The sequence below is a fragment of the Hippoglossus stenolepis genome, chromosome 11, assembly GCF_022539355.2.
Source record: "Hippoglossus stenolepis isolate QCI-W04-F060 chromosome 11, HSTE1.2, whole genome shotgun sequence".
Classification (NCBI taxonomy): domain Eukaryota; kingdom Metazoa; phylum Chordata; class Actinopteri; order Pleuronectiformes; family Pleuronectidae; genus Hippoglossus; species Hippoglossus stenolepis.
In genome coordinates, this window is record NC_061493.1 from 12702413 (window position 1) to 12723718 (window position 21306).

The window sequence follows — 21306 nt, forward strand, 5'->3', positions numbered from 1 at the left end:
TATTCATATTTATTCATAGTATGTACAAAGCTTTCATCATGCTGTACATTCACTTCAGTGTATAGGATGAATCATGTCCAGAGCCCCTGAGGCGGTTTTAAGAACCGAGTGAATATATTTGTTCCTTGTCAAGACTGGCAGAGGTTGTGTGGAGCCACTGGAGGCAACCAGGACATATTTAGTTCCAAGTCATTGTTTTGTCACAAGTACATTTTAAGTCATTCAGGTATATCACTGAGCAGCAGTAGTGTTTGTGGTCAACACAATGGATTGCAAAATAAAGTTTCCTACCTTGTTTAACTATCTAGATGGCAACGTTACTGAGCTGTTAAATAAATGCTAGCTCAGCATTAACTTTTTAACTACTCTTGCCATGTATTCAAAAGAAAATTTTAAGCAATGTAACGTTAGTTCTTCGTGGTTCTCTGCTACAACTTGATTGGATGTTGTTGTGGATCTGGGCAAAGTGTTGACGTGCTGAGACTGAACAGTCTGGTTCTGGAAATTAACTGATATGTGATGCAAGTCAAAAGGATCAAAGGGTCCAAAGGTATGACATGAGTCATTGGTGATTAGTTGGTGATCAGTCATTGGTAAGGGGGTTGCAAGTCTTTTTTTTCACCTTGTTAAGTCTAAAGTTAAGTCTGACTCAAGTCCAAGCTATGTGACTTGAGTCAAAATCTCTGCTTAGCAACTTACAAAATAGGGCTGTTGTATGTCTATTTATATTTGAGCTTTAATGTAATTCACAATTAAAGAAAAAGGATTTGTTTGGGCTAAATAACAAAAGGAACAAGGCCCATGTCCTCTAATGACCCGTTTTCTTGCAGAATTCTTGATTGTTTTAAAGATGCAGGCAGCGACTCCCAACACAACAGCAATAAAATAAGTTAATTTGCACAAAATAATCAATGAGGTGATACCAGACACATGCACGTGTCTGCGCACAACCACCCACACAGAGAAAAACACGCATGTACACTAAACTGTTTATGTGCGCACGCACGCACACACTCAAATAAAAACACTCACACACACTTAGGCATGCCGGGAGTCCTAATGACCTGCGCCGTGTGTTTGTGAGGGTGTAAAAGTGTGTTTTGAATTAGGAAAAGGAGAGGCAGAAGATGAACTAACGACAGCTGCTAATAATTACAGATCTGTAGTGTGGAGGAGTTAATGAGGAGCCAAAGCCTCCCATGATGCCCCAGTAATAATGAATGAGGAGTGAGAGAGAGAGAGAAGGGAGGGGAAGAGCTGTCAGTTTGAGAGGCCGCAATGCCCTTTGGTTTCTCTGCACTCTGGGCATGTCAACTAGAGAGGAGCCTTCCCAGAGGAGACTTGTCTCCACACTAATGAAGATGTGACAGACCTCCGGTCCGTGACTTGCAGAGTGTAAAGAAAGAGGAGGGAAGAAGAATGAGAGAAGATAGAGACAGCTCATAAAAAATGAAAGGCACTGAAAAGGTGAAAGGTTTCCAAGACCTTCAAAAAGAATGAGACGGTGTCAGAAAGAAGCAAAACTGATTAATCTGGTAAATTATGTTTTTGGAACTGCTGAAGAGGTCAATAGGAAAAATGATTGGACTTCACATAAATCACATGCAGATAAACACTAGATGAATACAAGTGATAATGTTATTCATGGCACTCCGGCAGAATGAAAGACAAACTTTGCAAGTACTCACCAGAGAGCTGGTATAGCTGGGATCAGAGGTGTCATCCTGTAGGTAGCGTGACAGGCCAAAGTCGGAGACTTTACACACCAGGTTGCTGTTGACCAAAATGTTTCGTGCTGCCAGGTCGCGATGGACGTAGTTAATTTCTGAGAGGTACTTCATCCCTGCTGAGATCCCACGCATCATTCCCACCAACTGGATCACGGTAAACTGGCCATCATTTTGCTGTAGGACAGACAGGAACCCAAATGAATGGTTAGCTGGAGCGTATATTTGGCATGAATTTTTTTCAGCATATACTAACATACCAGCTTTTAATGATAACTAACTTATTATGTTGGTTCACTACTGATTTATAGATGGTATGTTGACAAAAGACTCCAGGCTTGAAGGTTGTAAATCTCTATTAGTTAATATCAGGGTCAAAGAAATGGCACCTTTTCTTCGTCAATACAAAATTGCCATTTTGAGCTCTTTTGTAGTCTTTGCTTTCATGTCCAGAGGAAGACTATACTTGTATTAAATAGACCAAATGCATTAGCCTCCTGAGCACATTATTGTTCACTTTAGGTGTTAGAGCATTATTCCGTTCAGTCATGAAGGCATCCATCTCTCCAACATCCACGTATGGTGCCCCTACCCCTATGTGAATGCTCTGAAGAGCGAGCTTTGAAGACCCCGAAACACAGTTACAAATAAGAGGGTGAAGGAGATCGATGGAAACACAAGTCGGATGTGGCGGTTAGCAAAGCCAACTTCAAAGAGCCCCTTTAAACCCACCCTAGATCAAAGTAGAATAGAACACCAATCCATGCGATTGAAGGAGGAAAAAAGCAAGTTGAATATTGATTGAGCTGTATGTCTGCTCAATCCGGACTTTAAAAGAAAAGGTGAAGAGTCCATTAATAGTTACAGGCAGTAATAGAGAAATTAAAGCCTGATACAGAAACCACGGTAATTGTCATGAAACATATACGCTGCTAATGCTGGATAGATTACGACGGCTCATTCCAATTTGTATTGGGGGGGATTCTCTGCATGAACTCCTTTTTCTGAGATTTTAATGATTTATTTCCAATTAGCGTCTCAGTCCCATAACGCAAAAAAGGTTTCTATTTAACCGCTTGTTTCCAACTTTGTATGACATAGTACATGCATGTTTTTATGAAGAATTACTTACCCTGAGGAACGAGTCGAGAGCGCCATTCTCCATAAACTCTGTGACAATCATGACAGGACGGCTCTTTGTGACAACACCCTCCAGACGGATAATGTTGGGGTGGTCGAACTGGCCCATGATTGACGCCTCAGACAGGAAGTCCCGTCTCTGCTTTTCGACGTAGCCTGCCTTCAGGGTCTTGATGGCGACATAGATTTCCCTTTTACCCGGCAGCTTCAAACGGCCCTTGTACACCTCACCGAATTCACCTAAGAGGGAAGTAGAGGGAGGGTGCAGAGTGGCTGCTCTGTCAAAAAACCAGAGCTGGTCTATTTTTCATAATGAAACTGTGATCACACAAAAGCTTAGTAGAGTTGATTAGATCTAAATCTATTCATTTATCAAGCTTATTTGCATCCTCGTGTCCCTGGGCAGAAATATTACCCAAAGAGCTATTATAGATCTTGATTTAGTCTATATCAAGCATGAGTGTTTTCCAATAATGCTGTAGTTGTGCACCTTCATGATATTTTTACCCGTGTTGGCTCCTCTGACTCACAGTAGTCATCTGTCCTAAAAGCCTGCCAAGTGTCTTCATATTTGCTACACAAAGAATAACAGGCAAGCACTATCTGGTAAATATCTTTTGATTAATTATCACCATGTCGATGTCCTGCAGAGGCACCACACAGTGAAATCAACAAAAACGGAAACCTTTAATTAGTTAGTCCCCCTGCATCCTTACCCCTGTCCTATCTCTGTCACTTCCTCACACCTAGCTTGCTGAGTAGGCCAATCCACAGGAGCTGTTCCAGGCCCAGTCTCATTACCAGGACTATTTTAGCCTATGTAGGAGCCAACAAATATGGAATCAGCATGTCCTTCCTGATGTCCAAAAAAAATGGTGTTTGGTCCAGAGGAAAACAACACGTTGGAAATACACAGCTGAAGACAGAAAACAGCATCTGTTTTCTGTGTAAAGTAAGTGAAAAGGGATGATGTAAGGCAGAATATGTGAGATAGCAACCCTAATAGGATCCAAAAACAGAGAAGCACTGGGAATAGGCTGCAAGGCTCGAGTTCGTTGTAATGCCATTGAGTCCCAGGGTAGCTGGCCTATATGCTGCTAGTGCACTTGACAGGAGGCCTTCACATGTCTCCACCTAATGTGGTGGCCAAAGGAGATGGACTTTTTGACCTTGAACAGATTCAGGCTAAACATGTGTGCACACTTAAGAGCTAATGCATGGGAATATAGCAATTGTTATTCGCATTCATCTTGCATACACACACAAACACAAACACAAGCACACACATATATTGTTCCTTTACATCCATCCACCGTACCTGCACCAATGACTTCCTCGATCTTGACAGTGGAGACGTCAATCTCCTTGGCAAATTCCCGCACAGCTTCGTTGGGGTCTTCGTAGGTAAAGGGGTCGATGTAGATCTTCATCCCCGGGGAGCCTGAGAAGTGGGTCGGGCAGCCCAGTGGGGAGGGGCAGTTAGACATGTCGGCTCGCAAAGAGAGTTCTAGAACAACCAAAGTGCTCAATGAGCTTTCCAGAAGAAGAAACTGCTCTTTTTTGTCTTTCTGTCATGTAGTACTGATGATTGAATGCATTTGTGTCTGCTTGTATCATGAGCCCCTTTTGATACAGAGATTGTGCTATATTGCCATTAGGAAACCCTTTGTTATGCCTCCTGTGCTTGTTTAGAGTGAATGGAACAAAGCCAGCATAATGTCACCCCAGTGTGTGATTTTAGAGAGTATGCCAGAGTTCTAAACTCTGAGGTGTAACGTGTAATACAACTGCGTCGGCATCCATGCTGATCTCCCTTTCACACAGACATAGATCTAGCTCTGTCACTACCTCCAACCCTAACCGACATTAAGGCAGAACATCAATGCATCCTCCATCTGGTCTTTTTACCTTTTAATACAGAATGGCAAGGCAGAATAAACCTGCCCTGAACAGGCTGTATAAATGGGTCTATAGTGTGACACAACATTACTCACAATTACTACAAACAACTACCCAACAGTTGTAAATTATGATAACTTACTCATTGGACTTTTTTTAAATGAATAGTAATGCATACTGCAGGCATTAAATAGTATAGTTGGATGATTGTTGGACCAGCATCAGTTGCAAGTAGTGCAAACAACAAAATGGAGGTTTCTTATTCAATACTTTTAATGGGGAAACCGACCAGAAAATATGGACAGGCAGAGGGGGGAAGATGAAAGGATAGAGAGAGGGATGAGGGTATGTAGAGAGTAAATGTAGACAGATTTTTTTTACCCTTTATCCCTTACCCCAGCAGTCTCTGCTCTTTGATTGTTGTAGAACCAATTTCCCCACAGCCTCTCCCTATAGGAGCTCATAAAGAGATAAAACCACCGCGCTATCAACTAGCTTTTTATGCCGTTCTGCGATAGGTGAGCTCAGTTCACAGACCGGAGATGTATGCAAACAGAGGACAAATTTTCTGAGTCGGCAGACCGGGAGGGGGAGACCGCCGAAAAAACACTTGTAAACAAATTCAATACACACTAGACAGACATTACAGCGAGTAAACAGACGTAAAATCATCATTTCTACACTGACACACGAGGGCAGCCCTCTTTCTCAGAGCTGCTCAGTCAAAACCTTGGCAGCCATGATTGGAATAAACCCATCTCCATCAAGTCAATTTGTGCCTGCTCATTTGCATAAGCCACACAGAGCGGGGGAGGGGTCTCAGGAGACGGGAGGAGGATAAGGTCTGGTCTTGGAGGGATCAAGGTGCCTCACCTCGCTCTCGACTAAAAGCTGATTCTAGTTCCCACACTAATTGTCTTGAACCCTGTATTTGTGAATGTAATTGCTCATTAGAGATTCCGTACAGATTGGATTCAAGTTAATCCATCGGTGGGTTTACAGCTCTGCATTCCATAAAGTCATTCTGTTGACAAGTGTCGCCATGCCGCTCGCTCAGCAGCACCACTGGCTGGGACTTCAAATCTTTGCGGGGAGCGTATACAGTGCAGCAACAAACATTTGAAACTCAAAATCTTGAGCACATATGCACAGCACGCGTCCTTGTACACATACTTGTGAGAAGTCATTACTTTCTAATTCACCGTTCGGAGCCCACTTTCATTTATCATTTAAAATGCAAACAGTTTATCCCTCTCCCTCCCTCTGGCACAGACCTGGTTACCTGGACTCATCTTTTTATGGCCATCAGATGAAAAATAGATTCCTCCCTTAATATTTAATTATTCCTTCATCTGAGTGTATGAAGCAAATATGACCAAACGTCAGTTCTATTTTTAGTTGAGACAAAGCACAGCTGCTGCGATGACTTAAGGGCATTCAACAAATACTATAATTTCATACCTCTCTAAATTTGATGGTCGGATGAACGGACTGAGTAATTTAGGTAATTTGGACTATAAATGTCAACAAAATCCCTAAGCTATAAAACCCTAATAACTCGAACGGTTAAGAATTAAGTTGACTGGCATTACAAAATCTAGTTTACTCCACTGCACTTAACCATGTTATTTTCACCAATGTCCAACATTTACCCTGCTTTAAGTCTGCCCTGCTTGTGTACTCAATGTCCCTAATGTATCCACAAATCAACCGTACAGCACTAATTCTTACATTAATCCATTACTGGCAATGGGTTCAATCACATTACTGGTCCTACTACACAGAATTTACATGTTGCCTAAAGACAAATAGCAATGTCTGTTAGTGAAACAGTGGCTTCATAAATGCTCATCTTTTTAAGTTAAAGGAACTCTTTCATATGTTAGACTTTCAGCAAGGCGACATAATTACTTCTTATGTCTTTTGCCTGACATTATTTGTGATTTAGCAATTTCAGTAGATAGCAATTATATATTTTATAGGCTTATCTACTTTGAGAAATTAACATAAGCAGTTGCAGGCCACTGTGCGCCTATAGTGACCACGTTCCCATTTCCTGTCAGTCCAAGATGCACACTAATCTTTTCTGTGGCTCTGTGAATATGATGAGCTGAGTTTACTTCCTAAACACAAACTAATTATCCACCGTCTGATGTTAGAAAAGCATTTGTCAGACGCACTGTGTGGCTTATTATATGGAAATCACAAAAGGGATCTAAAAATTATATGGGATTAACAGTCACATTGGTACAGACAGTTAAATGTTTGTGTGGGTTTAATCAGGCCTGTGGTTCCTTCACTTTGTGAAAGATAAAATTATCATCAGCAGTAAAGGGTATGACCTCTAATACTTGATGAAGGGCAAAGACAGATCTATAGACGATCATGAGTTCTGTTTATGTCTTAGCTAAGTCCTCAAATTCCCATGCATGAATGTGTTGTGAAGTGGAAAGTGGAAACAATTACTTCACGTAAACGTATTTGGCATCGAACCATAACTATACCTAGCAGCAGATGCTGAAGCACAAACAACAGCTGAAGCAACAAAGTGACAAACAGGGTTCGAACAATGGTGATTTAAGATGTGATGTGATATGCAGAGAAGCATTAGGGCATACAGTCAACATGCCACAAAAATGTCTCCCTGTTAATTAGCTGATGTTGACAGGCTGTTGGTTTATGGGAAAGAGTGGAAAGGAATAGGCGCACTGAGAAAAAGTGTAAATGCTCAGATGCAATGAGGTGTGTGTAACACGATGAGCACTGCTGATACTGGCAATTAAAAAAAGCAGCACTTGATCTGTGGGAATTAAATGTGTGTTCATGACAGTATATAAACATACATTTTTTTGTGTCAGTCCAGGGTTTGGTACTGTTTGGATTTTTTCCAACAAGGATGCTTCATTAGCCTAAACAGAGACAAATCGGATCATTTTTTCTTTAAAAAAAACGATGGTCAATGAAAAGAATGTATATTTTTCTTGCTCAGGCAAATTTGAAGTTGAAATTTGACATATTAATTGTTAATTCTAAGTATGGTTAATATTAAATATGAATGCTATATAATATAAATACATAATATAATTGGGTGCAAAACAGTTTATAAAATATACATAACAAAAAAAAAATATTTCTGGCATGTGCGGTGATGTTTATGTTAGGCAACACAATCCGCTTTCTGATTTGGTCTGATAGGTTCCGTTACCCAACGTTGTATCAGTCCATATCAATAATTATCACGCTAAATGTCACATTATTATTTCTCTAAGTTCAAAGACTGTTTTTTGCTCCTGAGTGAAGGTTGTGGTTTTTAATTCTTCTTCATACGCAGAGAATGTCAATCACATGATAAACAGGAAAACATTTCACAAATCTGAGGTAGATCAATGATGTTATATACCCGCCTCACTCTACCTTTGTCATATTGCTATTGATGAAAGTTATTCTTGCAATTATTATTAATTTTGTTTTATTGCCTGACTTTCATTGGACCCAAGACCATTTAGTGAAACCTACTGAATTTACAGTATGAGCAGCATCCCACTTGACGCCCTGTCACATGAGGTGGGCTGGAAATGACGAGACATCGCCTCATGCGTGTGGCAACAGCTGGAACAATGAGCTGCTGGGTGAAAGCCAGCGGCGCATTTTTGGGAGATTCGTCCCAAACAATTGGCTGAGTGGCGCTTTTTTATTGTTGGGTTGAATACTGTAATTACCAAACTGTCAGTCAAATCTCGAAAGAATAGAAGACAACAATGCATCCTGGGGTGGGGGATTTACTCCATCCACGAGTGTTTGCACGTTGAAGAAATAAACCTATGAATAGGATCCCTTATCGGAGTTTTATTTCCCCTTCATTTCAAATGATGTATGTGATGATTAGAGCAGCGAACGTCTCTGATCTTTTGTTTATTTTCACCACTTCTGTTAATTGCATTTTGTTTCTTCAAAAGATAGCCGGTGACAAAGCTGACTCTTCTGTCCGCAGTAGTTTTAATGAGCCCCCAGCTGCCACTGCTGAAGCTGTGACACAAAGTAACTGTGTTGAAACGCTTCGCTGTGTTCGCCTCAACAAAACTCTATCCCCTCGAGTGAGCCCCCTTTTCAGACTGCTGGGTCGACAGAACATAGGGCTTTCATCTGAGGTACAAAACTTAGACACACCCTGTTGTGTGTGTGTGTGTGTGTGTGTGCAACCAGGCTCCTCCATGTCATCAGTCAGCAACAGGGGAGTGCTTAAAGCTCGACTCAATCACTGCTATCGTAAAGCCCTGACACATGACTGTCAGTCAGTGTTACAGTGTTAAAAAAAGGGAAATGTCATTTACATCCACTGACGTCTGAGACCAGAAATAATTTCTCTTATGCCTCACCTCCTTTTCGTTAGTGTCATATACAGAAGTAAACGCATTACGCACATGTCACATATTGAAGTGTACATGATATGGCAGCTGCAAAGTACTGGACAAAAAAAGGGAGTGAAGTTGTAGAAAATGTTAATAAAATATGTGAGAGTGCTCAGAAAGCTCATATCTCCACCTAGGCAGAACAACCTCTGAAATTTTAACACTACAGAAGTTTTTAAACTACATTGGCATTAAAATAAACATGGTGACGGATAGTCATGCTGATGGGTGCTATTGTTTTTGGAGCATACCTAAATCCTGGCTGGGAGTGGTGTCATATGACCTATATGGTCATATGGTAATACCAATAGGTCCACAGTGTTACACTGAAGAATAGAATAAAAGTGCTTGGCCTAATTCTTTGGGCTGGACCTGACTAAGAAATGTGTAATTCAAATCAGACATGAATGTTAAATATGAATATTTAACTATTCGTCCCATTTAGTTTTTAACAAAGATTATCAAGCAAGGCTTTATTGAACAGCCAGATTTTTGAACTGTGGGACATTTAGGGTGACAGCAACGTTCACTATGCTAACGACAGGTCGGAACTGTGCAACAGCACATTTTGCCGACAATAGCTATTGTCTATTTTACCCTGGAGAGCAATGTGAAAGCGAGGAGCGCTCACTCTGCAGCCACTTCTGAGGACAACCTGGTCCCCAGACTGCAAACACTGCATGCTGACGAAAGAAAAAAATAAAATAATAATATGCTCGACTAGAAGAACCTGTCAACTGATGGGTCCGATGATTTGATTCTTTAAATTTCAGGAGGCTGCCCAACTAATTTTGTTAATATTATGCCAATCATTTATGAATGTATACAGAAGATGTTAAAGAGACCCTCCCAGAATTATATGTCTCAAATATATTTAAGTTTAGATGAAACGTGTAGTGCTTTACTGACACATTAAGTTGAAGAGTCATGTGTAAAAAAGAGATATCCTACTAATTAACAGACAAATCAACATTTGGAGCCAAAACATGGAAAAGAATCAAACCACTAGCTAACATGGGATCTAAGTATCAGGGTGAACTCACCTCTTCCTGTGCTGTAATGTTGCAGCTTGTCACTGTACACCGCCTCCTTGGTGTACGCCCTTTTCCTGAGGGAGCAATGAGTATTGAGAGAGAGAGCTTTAGGTACAACGGGATGAGAGGAAGTGTAAACAAGGCCTTATTACTGTTCATGGTTCTCTGTATTGGCTCAAAATGACGTGGCTGAACAGTGAATCAGCTGCAGAGGGGCTAGCAATGGTAAATTAAGTTTATGAAAATGAGCTGATTTTTAATTAGACCTTGATAGGATCTCTCTGCTTTTCATCTGTCTCCTCTGCCTCAGCATCAAAAGAGCCCAGCCCGTTTGATGAACACTTTACTTGCTCAAATTTGCACACAGCACTGCAGAAAATTCCGCTTTCATATATCTACACCGGGGCAAGGAGGGAATGTGACAATGTGACAAACTGCTGGCGACATTAAATTGCCTTGACTTAAGTAAATTAACAGGGCAAAGTAGTAATTGTTGAGTTCTCTATGGAATATGATATTCCATTTCAAACATGGCAACTTGGCTTTCCTTTCCATCAAATTGATTTCTATTAATAGTCGACAAGAAGATGCGAGAGGAGCTCACATACGATGCAAGAGTTTAACCAGGGGATTCAAAATCACTTTAGTGTAACAGATTAGTTTTGATGCAATTTCCAGATATATCAAAGCAGATATCATAAAACAATGTTTTATGTGCTTATCATATATGATCAGATTTTGATTGTAAAACTGGTTCATTGAGTCATGACAGAAATGTTTCTTCATGCAGTGCTGCGGTCTCTCTTTGGAACAGGATGGGCAATATTGGATACAAATGGTGTTCATGTTAATACGTCCATCCTGTTGATTTACTTGTTTATACTGTACTGCAGTAAACTAAATCCAATCCTGTCAACTTGTGGGTGGAGCTTAGTGGCTGGAAAAGGCTCCTCAACTGCAGGTGAGAGATGGGGGCAGGGGCGGGGCCATATCAGCATATTCATAGATCCCAGTCATGAAATGAGGAAGTTGTTGGGTTATATTTAAGCCATTTTAAGGCCATTGTTTTCATGACAAACCTTTTGAATTTGTAATTGAGATTCATGGGCTGATATAAGCTGCCTGAGTACGACTGTTTTAGTTTATTAATGTTTATTTTTCTAGGGACAACTGCAGCAATGAAGTCAATGACTTTGCAGTCGTTGCTGCATGTATTAAGAGAGAGGTAGGGGAAATGTGTTTACCTGCTGCACACGATGGAGATGGCCACAAGGGAAACGATGAAGACGACTCCTGCCGCAGCCGACCCCGCGATCAGAGGAAGCTGTTCCCTCAGCTCCGACTTGAAGTCATCTGTGTGACACAAAGGGGAAGATAGACGGACAGACATTGAGTATGGCTTTGGTAAAGCTCAAGACCAGGACTGTGTTTATTAGAGCTGCGTAGAGAGAGAGAGGAAGAAGAGGAGGCAGAAAAGAATGGTCTGGGTGTGCTGATGGATAAAGGAAACATATAGATCTCTCTGCTGAGAGGTGGTGACTGAAATCCGGTGAGCCTTAGCAAGACTCGCTGACAGGTTGTGTTTGATAAACCAAGGAGAGAGACAGAGAAAGTGAGAGAGAGGCGTAAGGCTGATGGTTAGAAAGAGCGAGGTGGGGGTGGGGGGGCTCTCAATCTCATCTGACATACCTGTCAGAAATGAACAGACAAGAAAATGCACCTTGGAATGTTATTTCTTAGGTGTTGAAGAAGAAGTCATCCACTGCCAATCACAGGCCAAACCTGTTTTATGCACATACCCAGAGCAGGTTGCTGCAGGTTCAGCCTAAAACCACTACACGGCAGAATCCTCTGTTCTCTTTGTGTGTCCCTGTCTTCGCACGACTTTGCAACCAGCAAACACTTTGGTTAAAGAAATGCACAATTTCGCCGGCTGCAGGCAAATCAGCTTCTAAATCCAATCGCCCGTGTAGAATGGGGCCCATATTGGATTAAAGTGATAAAGGGAGAACTAATGCATCTTCGGAGCAGCGCGAGAGCCCGGGATATATGAGGAAACGCAATGTGACAGAAATTTCTCACTCTTAACTCGCTTTTTCATCAAGTATGTTTCAAGCAAAGTGTGTGACTGATGTTCCAGTCACTCAAGTTTTTTTTACCAGACTGTCTCCCTCCTCTCTCTTGATGCATATTTGGTGCAAGAGGTCCAGGGAAATCTTCCCCCGTTCACCCACGAGTGTTGTGAGTTTTTCGCTGACGGACAGAAATCTCACAACTACCTGTTCCACCAGTAAATAGGCTCCCATTACAATCAGTTAATCCTTAAATCCTCAGCCTTTCAGAGGACCGTCACATCAGTCATCTTGCCGATGGACCAATCTATTCGTGTTTTTCATCACACCTGTCAATCAAGTCTGCACTGCTTGCGAGAATTTGAGTGTGCGGAGCTGGCAGAGGGACACCTTGTGGAGGTGTATGAAAACGTGCTGACAGGAGGACAAAAGGGATTATATGTTTTGAGAAAAGACATGGCGGCGGCGGCGGCGGCGGTTGGGGGGTGCACAGAGGCTGGATGGCGAGGGGGTGCCTTCATGAGACTGGGAGAGTGGCAGGAGGTGGAGCCGTGGGTGTGATTGTCAGCAGTTCCTTAGCATCTGCTGCTAATTGCCATGACGAATGTTGTGCTGTGGCGGCGAGCCAGCGGATGAGACGTAAACAGTGTTTGTGTGAGCAGGCGCGACGCGGGTGCACGTGCGAGCGTGCGTGTGCATGTGCGTCTGAGGGAACGTTAATTTGCAGTCGTGAGGGAGAGCAAAGGGCCGTGACTGCGCCTCTACATCTGTTGAGCGCAGGTAAATAGCCACAATAATCACCTTCATCATCATTATTATCCTTCCCTTCTTCTTGCCCTCCTTCAAGATCATCATCGTCTCATTCATCGCCATGTTCATTAACGCGGCACAATGTGGAAATGTCACCGCTGCCTCTGGAGCATTGTGAACTATATGGCCTCACGTGCAAAGCGGGCTCGTAGTCCAGAAAGTCACAATGAGGCAGCACTTTGACAAATCTTTACACGTCTAGTCAAATGTTTAATCCCTCCAGACGGAATCAAGCTGTGAATCATCCATCCACACTGAATCACACTTGCACCCGTTCCACTCCTCTGGCAACGATACTGAGAAGTGCTTCATGAGGAAGTGCAGAGCCACCATCGCCGGCCCTGTACACACTTACCTCCTTCCACATACAGTACATTAATTAACATGGTTCCATAACCTTGCCAGTACGACAGGTGTTGTAGCTCCTCTTCAGCCCCTTCCCTCTCTCCAACAATTCCAGCCCCACCCAATGGCAAAAAAAAAAAATTTGCTCATCAACTACTAATCACAGCTATGCATTCTGGGACGGCGCTCCAGCAACAGAAGGGCCGGGTGAAAAACCAATTAGCTAAGCATTTTGGATCAAGCACAGTTAGTTGCACAAACAAAAGACACTCAGCATTCTACAAATTCAAAGCACACACTCACACACACACACACACACACACACACACACACACACACACACACACAAACCTGACCATGAAGGAAATTAATTTAGCTGTAGAAATGAAAGTGCAATCAAACATTACGCTTCCCTTCTGTCTCCCCTACTAATAATAATAATGCAATAACAAAGACAGACAAGAGTGATAGAAAGAGTTTGGATGCATTTCCGTGTGTGTGTGTGTGTGTGTGTGTGTGTGTGTGAGAGTGTGAGAGAGAAAGCAAGACAGAGAAAGATAGAGAGAGTCGCAGAGAGCTGTTTCTCCTGGCTCGGCGATCCTTACCATCTGTGAGGGTTTGGAAGCACATCTTGCTGCTGTATTTGCCAAAGCCGGCTACAGTCCGTGCCCGCACCTGCACCACGTAGACCGTACCCGGCCTGAGGCCCTCCACACGTGCGGTATTAGTTTGGCTCCGGAGGATGGTGGAGTTAATCTCTGCATGGTCCTGCAAAGAGCAACAAACACGGGATGCAGGTTAGAGTTGACTTACTGAGACGTTGTCGGTGCAGAAGTGTTAACTCACAGAAATCCTGGTATAAAAAAAAAGCTTGTGAAACATTGTACATCCAGGAATCCACTATGGGCAATGTCGGCCGAATTAGGAGGGAAGTAGTTTAGGACTGTGTTTTAGTTGTTTGTAAAACAGTTGTTTGAAATGTAGTTTCTTTCTGATGAATAACACTGACAGAGGAGAGTAGATCACAGAGTAAGTAAAGAACAAGACAGTAAAAGATTGTGAAATGCTTTTAAAGACCATGTTTTCAGGGCATAGTCAAACTGTGATGTCTAGTTAACCCATGTTTGGCTAAAGTTTGTAAACAAGGCTTTTGTTTTAATCTCTAATACAAAACATTGCGCTATACACAGTGTAAAATAAACCGATCACACAGACAAACACTATCTCCTTTTCATTCAGAAACATGCATACACAATATGGTAATTAAAGGCAATCATTTCTTGGAAATTACAAAGAGCCGCACTTCTGAGAAGTCATACCATTGCATATTTGTCTCTTCAGATGTGTTTTACGAGGCAGTTTAATTATTTGCAAGTATTTGGAACATTTAATCCTCTTGTTTTGTTTGTCTGAAGTAGGTTGATTTTGAAATATGACAACAAGGAAATGGAAGAAAACATCCTTTATACCATCGCTGTTTGTTTGAATATTCTAATTAGGTATTCGCCTTCTTTTTTGTGTCACGTTCTCATTGAAACGTTTGATTTTCACCCTCACAGAGGCCAATGTAGATTTAGATTATGAATATCTGCATCTGTTCAACTGCATCTGATCATGCATGTATGAATGCATACATGTAGCCATCTTTTATTTAAATGGATGATTTGAACCGTTGACCCTGCCCTCCACATCCTGTATCTCAGTCCCTCTCCAGGCTCTAGAGAGCCAGTCAGGCAGTCTGCTGCAGTGTAGTTTGGGGCATGCTGGAGGTATCTGCTATGGGGGATCAGTAATTACTTAGGCTTGTCACCTCCATATAACCCAGAGTGAATATGACAGCCAGAAAATAAGACTGCACCTACACTACACCCACTGCTGCAGGCTGCTGATAGCTCCAAGCCGACATGCTGTAGAGAGGGAGAGGGCAGTTGAAAGGGAAGGGGCAAAATCCTCTGTGTCAGTGAAACTGTGTAAATAAAGGGCTGTTTTTAAGCTTAGTAAACATATTGTTTAATGCTGGACCACAGCTTATAGTACATACAAAAAATCTGAGCTGCCAACAATGTGGAGTGGAAAAAGTAGATAGGCTCTGAGGAAGCGAGGGAAGGAGGACGATGGAAGACGATGGCAGGAAGCGATAAGAAACTCGAGGCAGAAGCAACCCACATCGAAATCATTATCCAATCTGATTGGTGTAATTGAATCATTCCGGTTGCTCCGTCACTGAGCACACGAGGTAAACACAGTTATGAAATCCACCCCCCTCCCACACGTAATGATGTGCGCAATCACATTAGCTCTTATTGGACACTCTGGGCTTGATGAAGACAAATGTCTGGGCTTCCGATGGGAGAGCGTCGCACCAACAGGGATTCATTCTGTCTCCGAGAGGAGAGATGTTTTTAAATGGAATGCTGAATGTAATTGGTTTCGAGAGTTCAATCATTTTACGGACCTTTGGTCCATCGGATCACACAATCTTTCATTTCTCCAACACGTGAAAATACTCTAAAACTTCACATTTAAACCTTGGCTTACATCTTTAAAGAGGTGCAGACGACATATTGTCCCATGAGAAACTGTGACCATTGTCACCTATTCATCTGGTGTAAGACACGGTTGAGTGCGCAAGGACTGCTCGGGGTCAGGATTTGCCTTCACCTGCTATCAGTCACTCTGCATTTATCAGGAGTCAGGACCACACCCCCATCTGTTGAGTTTGAATGGAGGACAGGTGAGCAGACAGATGGCACACCGCCAATGGGGGAGCTTCCCTTGAGGGAGCACCAGCTAGGAATGGTCCTTTCATGCTGCCAGTCAAATAGGGATTATGTGAGACACACACACACAAACACACACAGTCCCACATCTGCCACTTAGAAATGAGCTGGCATTTGGCACTGCAGCAGGTTAGGGGATAGCCAATAAAAGGCCAAGCCAGGAGGGACTTCCAGCCATGAGAGGTCCTCTCCTGCTGCCGGTCAAATGGGGATTAGGAGGACCACACCCTAACTTGCTAAATAAAGACGGAGATGCAGGTGGGAAGGCAGATGGTAGAACAGCCAATCAAAAGCCTTGCCAGAGGTGACAGACAGGAGGCACTGTGGGGAGTTTAGCTGCTGTCTCATTCGGTAAAAATCACTGAAACAAACTTAGCATGAATGGATGTACTATAATAACGATGTTGTTTTATACAGAGGCTTTTCATTTTCTGAATGCTGGTGAGAAACACATATTTTATATTTACTACAACAGATAGCTTAATAAATCTCCTTTCTTTGCACATTAATCTACTGTACTCCTGCTTCTGCAAAGACTTGGAACCACTTTGAGAACTGACACTGGACTTATTTGGAACTTTTTATTGGCCCAAATTGTATAGGACTGAGAACTCGACTTGCTACAATAGCACTGGAATTTTTTAAATCATATTGTTGGATTGCTGCAAGTCCTATGCTTGTATTTGGTCTTACCTGTTAAAACACTCAATTTATTTATAGTAATTGCCCATTTCCCACCATTTGCCATTGCGCTGCCAGCACACAGCAGAGCTCTCTTTGAATTTCCTCTCTGCCACTTACTGCCATGTTCCTCCATATTTCCCAAGGTTTTCTTTGAGTTAGCTTTTCAAGTCAAACCCCATCACTGTTGTCGGGCTGTGAAGGCCACAGAGACATTCTATGTTATATTGCACTATAAAATTACACTTAAATTGCCTTGATATGTGCCTGTGTGTGTGTGTTTCCGTGTGCATGTGTGTTTCAAAAACTGCCAAGCACCCAAAACGGACAGCATGGCCACCTGGCACACAGACAGCCATGTTGGGAGACCATGTGTCCTCTTCACAGGCTCACACACATGCCTGCATGCAAATAACAGACGCACACACAAAGGGGGAAGAGAGTATGAGAGAGAGAACATTCTCACATTATGTTTGTAAAGTGGAAATGAAAGAAATAAATCTTTCCCATTAATGTTCCTTATTAAAATGTATTGCCTAAGGTAAAAAAAGAAACGGGGGAAATAGGCCGAACAGTGTAATGCTCACAGAGTGGATGGGTTTTTACCAAATGCAAATAATTATCATAAACTCATGAATTCTAATCTCACGATAGAGAAAATGGTAATTATTCTGTATGCTCATACAATGCTGATAAAATCTAATATTAATGACGTTTAAGTGTCATTGTTTTTATAAATAAAGACACTAAAACGATTTTTAACGAAGTAAATCACCACATATTTACAAATGATGTATATAATATTCTTTCTTTCGTGATTCTGCAAAGCTGCATGCTCAACCTTAGAGGTAAAGGGGTTAGGACGAAAACATGATTTGAAAGGAAATATATTTGCTTCAGCTCCTTCAAATTGTTTTTCTTGTTCTTTGCAGCCATCTCCTTTTCACTCTTTGGCCCTGTTCAGACCTGGTATCAACACCAGAAGTGGACAGTTAAGTCCAGTGCAGGTGAGAACGTTTCAACAACGCATTTCAGATGTGATGGCTCAGACCACTTTCTGAGATGGGCTGGGACATGAGGTTTTGAGAAATGTTTTGGTCATTTCGCCTCCATTGACTGCACAGTGCAAGCGTGACATGAGGAGAGAGAATGGGGGAAGACTTGCAGGAAAGGCCCAGTTGGAACCGAACCCCCTGTAGGATTCTTTTGCTACATATGTTGTGTGAACGTAAATACATCGGGCTGTATTGAAAGACCGTCAGCTGACCAAATCTGACCCCCTACAGTTTAGTAATAAACAAAACAATTTTTCACACTTCCTGGTGTTTCCCATACATTGATTTATCAGAGGCCACCCCCAGAATAGTAACACTGAGCGACATATATTGATTGTTAACCCTTTTTCTTGACTATATCAAAGTAAAATTGATTCACTCAGCCCCTCTTGGCTCCACTCTCACTTTCTCTAACGACACAAATACATTGAAAACAGAGCCATCGAGTTGGACTGGCTAAAAACAACATTTTGGTCTCTGCCAACAGAAATGGCGTATGTGTTTATTTGCATACAGAGCGGGGAAGTGCAATCCGATCACAAGTGGCCACTGGAGACACATTCTAATGGCAGGTGTGAACAGACGTACTCAGAGCTGTCCAAATGTGATCGGATCACTCGAGACGGACGTTAAAACCAGAACGGGGCCTTTGAATGTGTTCCGTTCAGAGAGAAGAAGAACAGAGTGGAAAGGGAACAAGGTGGAAACGTGAATTCTCTCGCCGAGGGAACGAGGGCGAGCTAAACAAGTCCTGATTTTCACAGGTCCCATTAAAAATCATTAAAAGTCTGCTCAACATCCATGTGTGTCTAGAGAAGTGTTGTGTTTGGCTCCGAGCGCTGGCAGGCGGAGAAGAAAAGAATAATAAATACTTTCTCCTGGCGTCCCTTCTGAGGAATCGCTAATTGTATGTAAAATACACCGGTGACTTCATGGTGCCAGAAATGCAGATGGTGCTGTGGTCATTCCGTTGGCGATTCTGTCGGCGTGCTGTAAACGTGGCTTTGCTCTTGAATTCCTCACATCATGGCGCAACGGTGCTGCTGTCATCCAGAGTGGATACACCTGAACTGCTGCTGACACTTCCACACAAACACTGACTCAAACTCGCACTCGCACATGCGCTCTCTGACACAAACACCCACAGAGCCATCAGTAACCAGAGCCAGTGGCTGCTCCGCTCGAGCCTTAATGGAGGGCCTGACCTCCGCTATGCTGAGTTATTTCCACCCTCCCCAAATTTTCAGGGAAACCTGAGGAAAAGGGTCTGAGCAAAATGGAGAGAATGAGAGCGTGGTGTCCGACTTTTTCTCTGCAAGCCTTAAACTCATTTCATCTTGCTTCCCAATTTACAGGGTCCTGGGAGCACTTACTCTGTAATGAGAGGGTGGGTTGAAGAGGGAAGAGAAGCTTGTTGAGGGAACAGCCTTCAGCTCTCAGCTGCAGCTTTCAGGTAGGATTTTCAAAATGCACGTCTTTTTCCATCATGTCAACTGAGCATGATGGAAGATTGGGTTTTCATTTTCGAATAAAAAAAAAATCGAAACACATCTTCACAACGGTCTTGATTATGTCTACTAAAAAGATAGCATGGAAAAAAAAAATTCTCTGACCCACAGTATTTACCTCAGCCTAATTCTAATTTAATTTTAGAGGTAAATAATTTTCTCTTTGGTTCAACTATAACCTTCTGTACTTACTGCGTAGCCCACAGGTTTGTATTTGACATTAATTTAACCACAGTACAAACACTAGCAACAGATCATTATAATTAACATTGTGGATTTTCACCTTTAACCTTTATATTTTACATATTATTAAATAATAATCTAATTGGATCAAATGACCGGTTTAGAGAACAGGTTTATATTGTTCTATTTTAACTTGTGTGATACAGTTATGCAGCATAATTTCACTACGTCTGCTGATCCCATAATGCATTCTGGTGGCGCAGCTGTTAAGGTCATATACCATGTAAGCACTGTGTCCCATCTTTGAAGCCATCTAGGGACCTTTATCCAAAGTCATCCTGCACTCACTTCCTGTTTCATTCCACTGTGAACTGTCAAATACTGGCAACCGTCCCAAAAAGTTAATATGCAAAACATCCATCAAAACAGAAAAACATTATTGAAATGACTTATTTAAAAATGCAAGCTTGTCTCCTAGAATTACACTTGCGGCCAAAACATAGCGTTATGACAAGATAGTGAAAGAAGATGACAGGTTGTGTTTTTGTCTTTTGTATGATCACCCCGAGGTTTTACTTAATTCAAAGTGTGACAATGCTGCGCTGCTGGAGAAGCGGCTGTTGTAAATGGGTATAGGAGGCCTCCTGTGAGATGGAGTGTATAGAAAGACAGCTCTCTGCTGTGCTAAGGACTGGCTGACTGTGCCAGGAACGCTGAGACAATCAACTCCAGAACCATAACGGTGTGACTACGCTCAGATTAATTCAGGCATCAGTGAGATGCATATAAAAGAAGGCGAGTAAAGCGTTGCCGTTTTTATAGAAAAAAAAGACAGAATTCTATGATTGCATTATACTGTATATGTTACCCACGGCACTGTGTTAAGCTGGGAGTGTGCACGGGAGTGTGTGATAGACATGGTGCCAGTCCCTCCTCCATGAGCGTCTTTGATGATAAAAAGGCCACATCATCACTTTACGGCTGCGTGGAGCTTTCAGATTTTCTGGACCTTTCAAGGACTAAGGCAGAGCTGGCAGGACTGACCTAGATGGTACGCAGTTAAATTGCCTCCTTCTCCATATGCAGCAACATACATTATGCACGTTTCCCTAGACAGACTGTGCACACTGAGAACTTATGTGGACTTGTCACGATGCATAGTACATTTTTAACGGGTATGGAGATTTCACTCTAACTTTTCGATTCATTATATCTGCCAAATTGTGGAAAAATGTTCTTGTCTTCTGGGAGTGGGGACTAAATCAAGGTTTGGGCAGCAGCGGCTGGCTGAGGAAAAGTCTGTTTAGAGCCTCGTCAGATCCAAAATGGAGTGTGAAAAAAAGGACCACCAGTGTGGAAACCTCATCTCCCGAGCCCAGTGTGTCACAAAGCAATCACTCTGACTCCCCTTCTGTGTCTTAGTCCTCGACAGAAAAACATACAGGGGGAACAGGAAGGTGCATCAACACTAAGGTAGACGGAGTTGCACACAAACCTCCCCATCTCCTGAATTATCCCCTGTGCAATTAACAATCTTGTCCTTGTTAATTCACTAATTTGTGATTACGCTGTGCTCATCTATTTGTGTGAGGACACGCTACATAAACATCAATAGGATTAGGTTTCATTGATATTCATGAGCTAATGGGAGGCTGCATAAGTG

General features: G+C 42.3%; 1 protein-coding gene across 2 annotated transcripts in view; it reads right to left on the reverse strand.

Annotated features, from left to right (window-relative positions):
* Positions 1 to 21306, reverse strand: part of LOC118118015 (ephrin type-B receptor 1) — a 156497-nt gene that overhangs the window by 22638 nt on the left and 112553 nt on the right. The window contains exons 7-12 of one of the 2 annotated variants that reach the window (XM_035170778.2): positions 14042 to 14204; positions 11454 to 11562; positions 10219 to 10283; positions 4186 to 4308; positions 2860 to 3107; positions 1689 to 1904 (exon numbers count right to left, since the gene is read on the reverse strand). In XM_035170778.2, coding sequence (XP_035026669.1) covers positions 1689 to 1904; positions 2860 to 3107; positions 4186 to 4308; positions 10219 to 10283; positions 11454 to 11562; positions 14042 to 14204 — 924 coding nt within the window. Of the gene's footprint in view, positions 1 to 1688; positions 1905 to 2859; positions 3108 to 4185; positions 4375 to 10218; positions 10284 to 11453; positions 11563 to 14041; positions 14205 to 21306 lie in introns of both variants that reach the window. The other variant, XM_035170777.2, reaches the window with a different exon arrangement.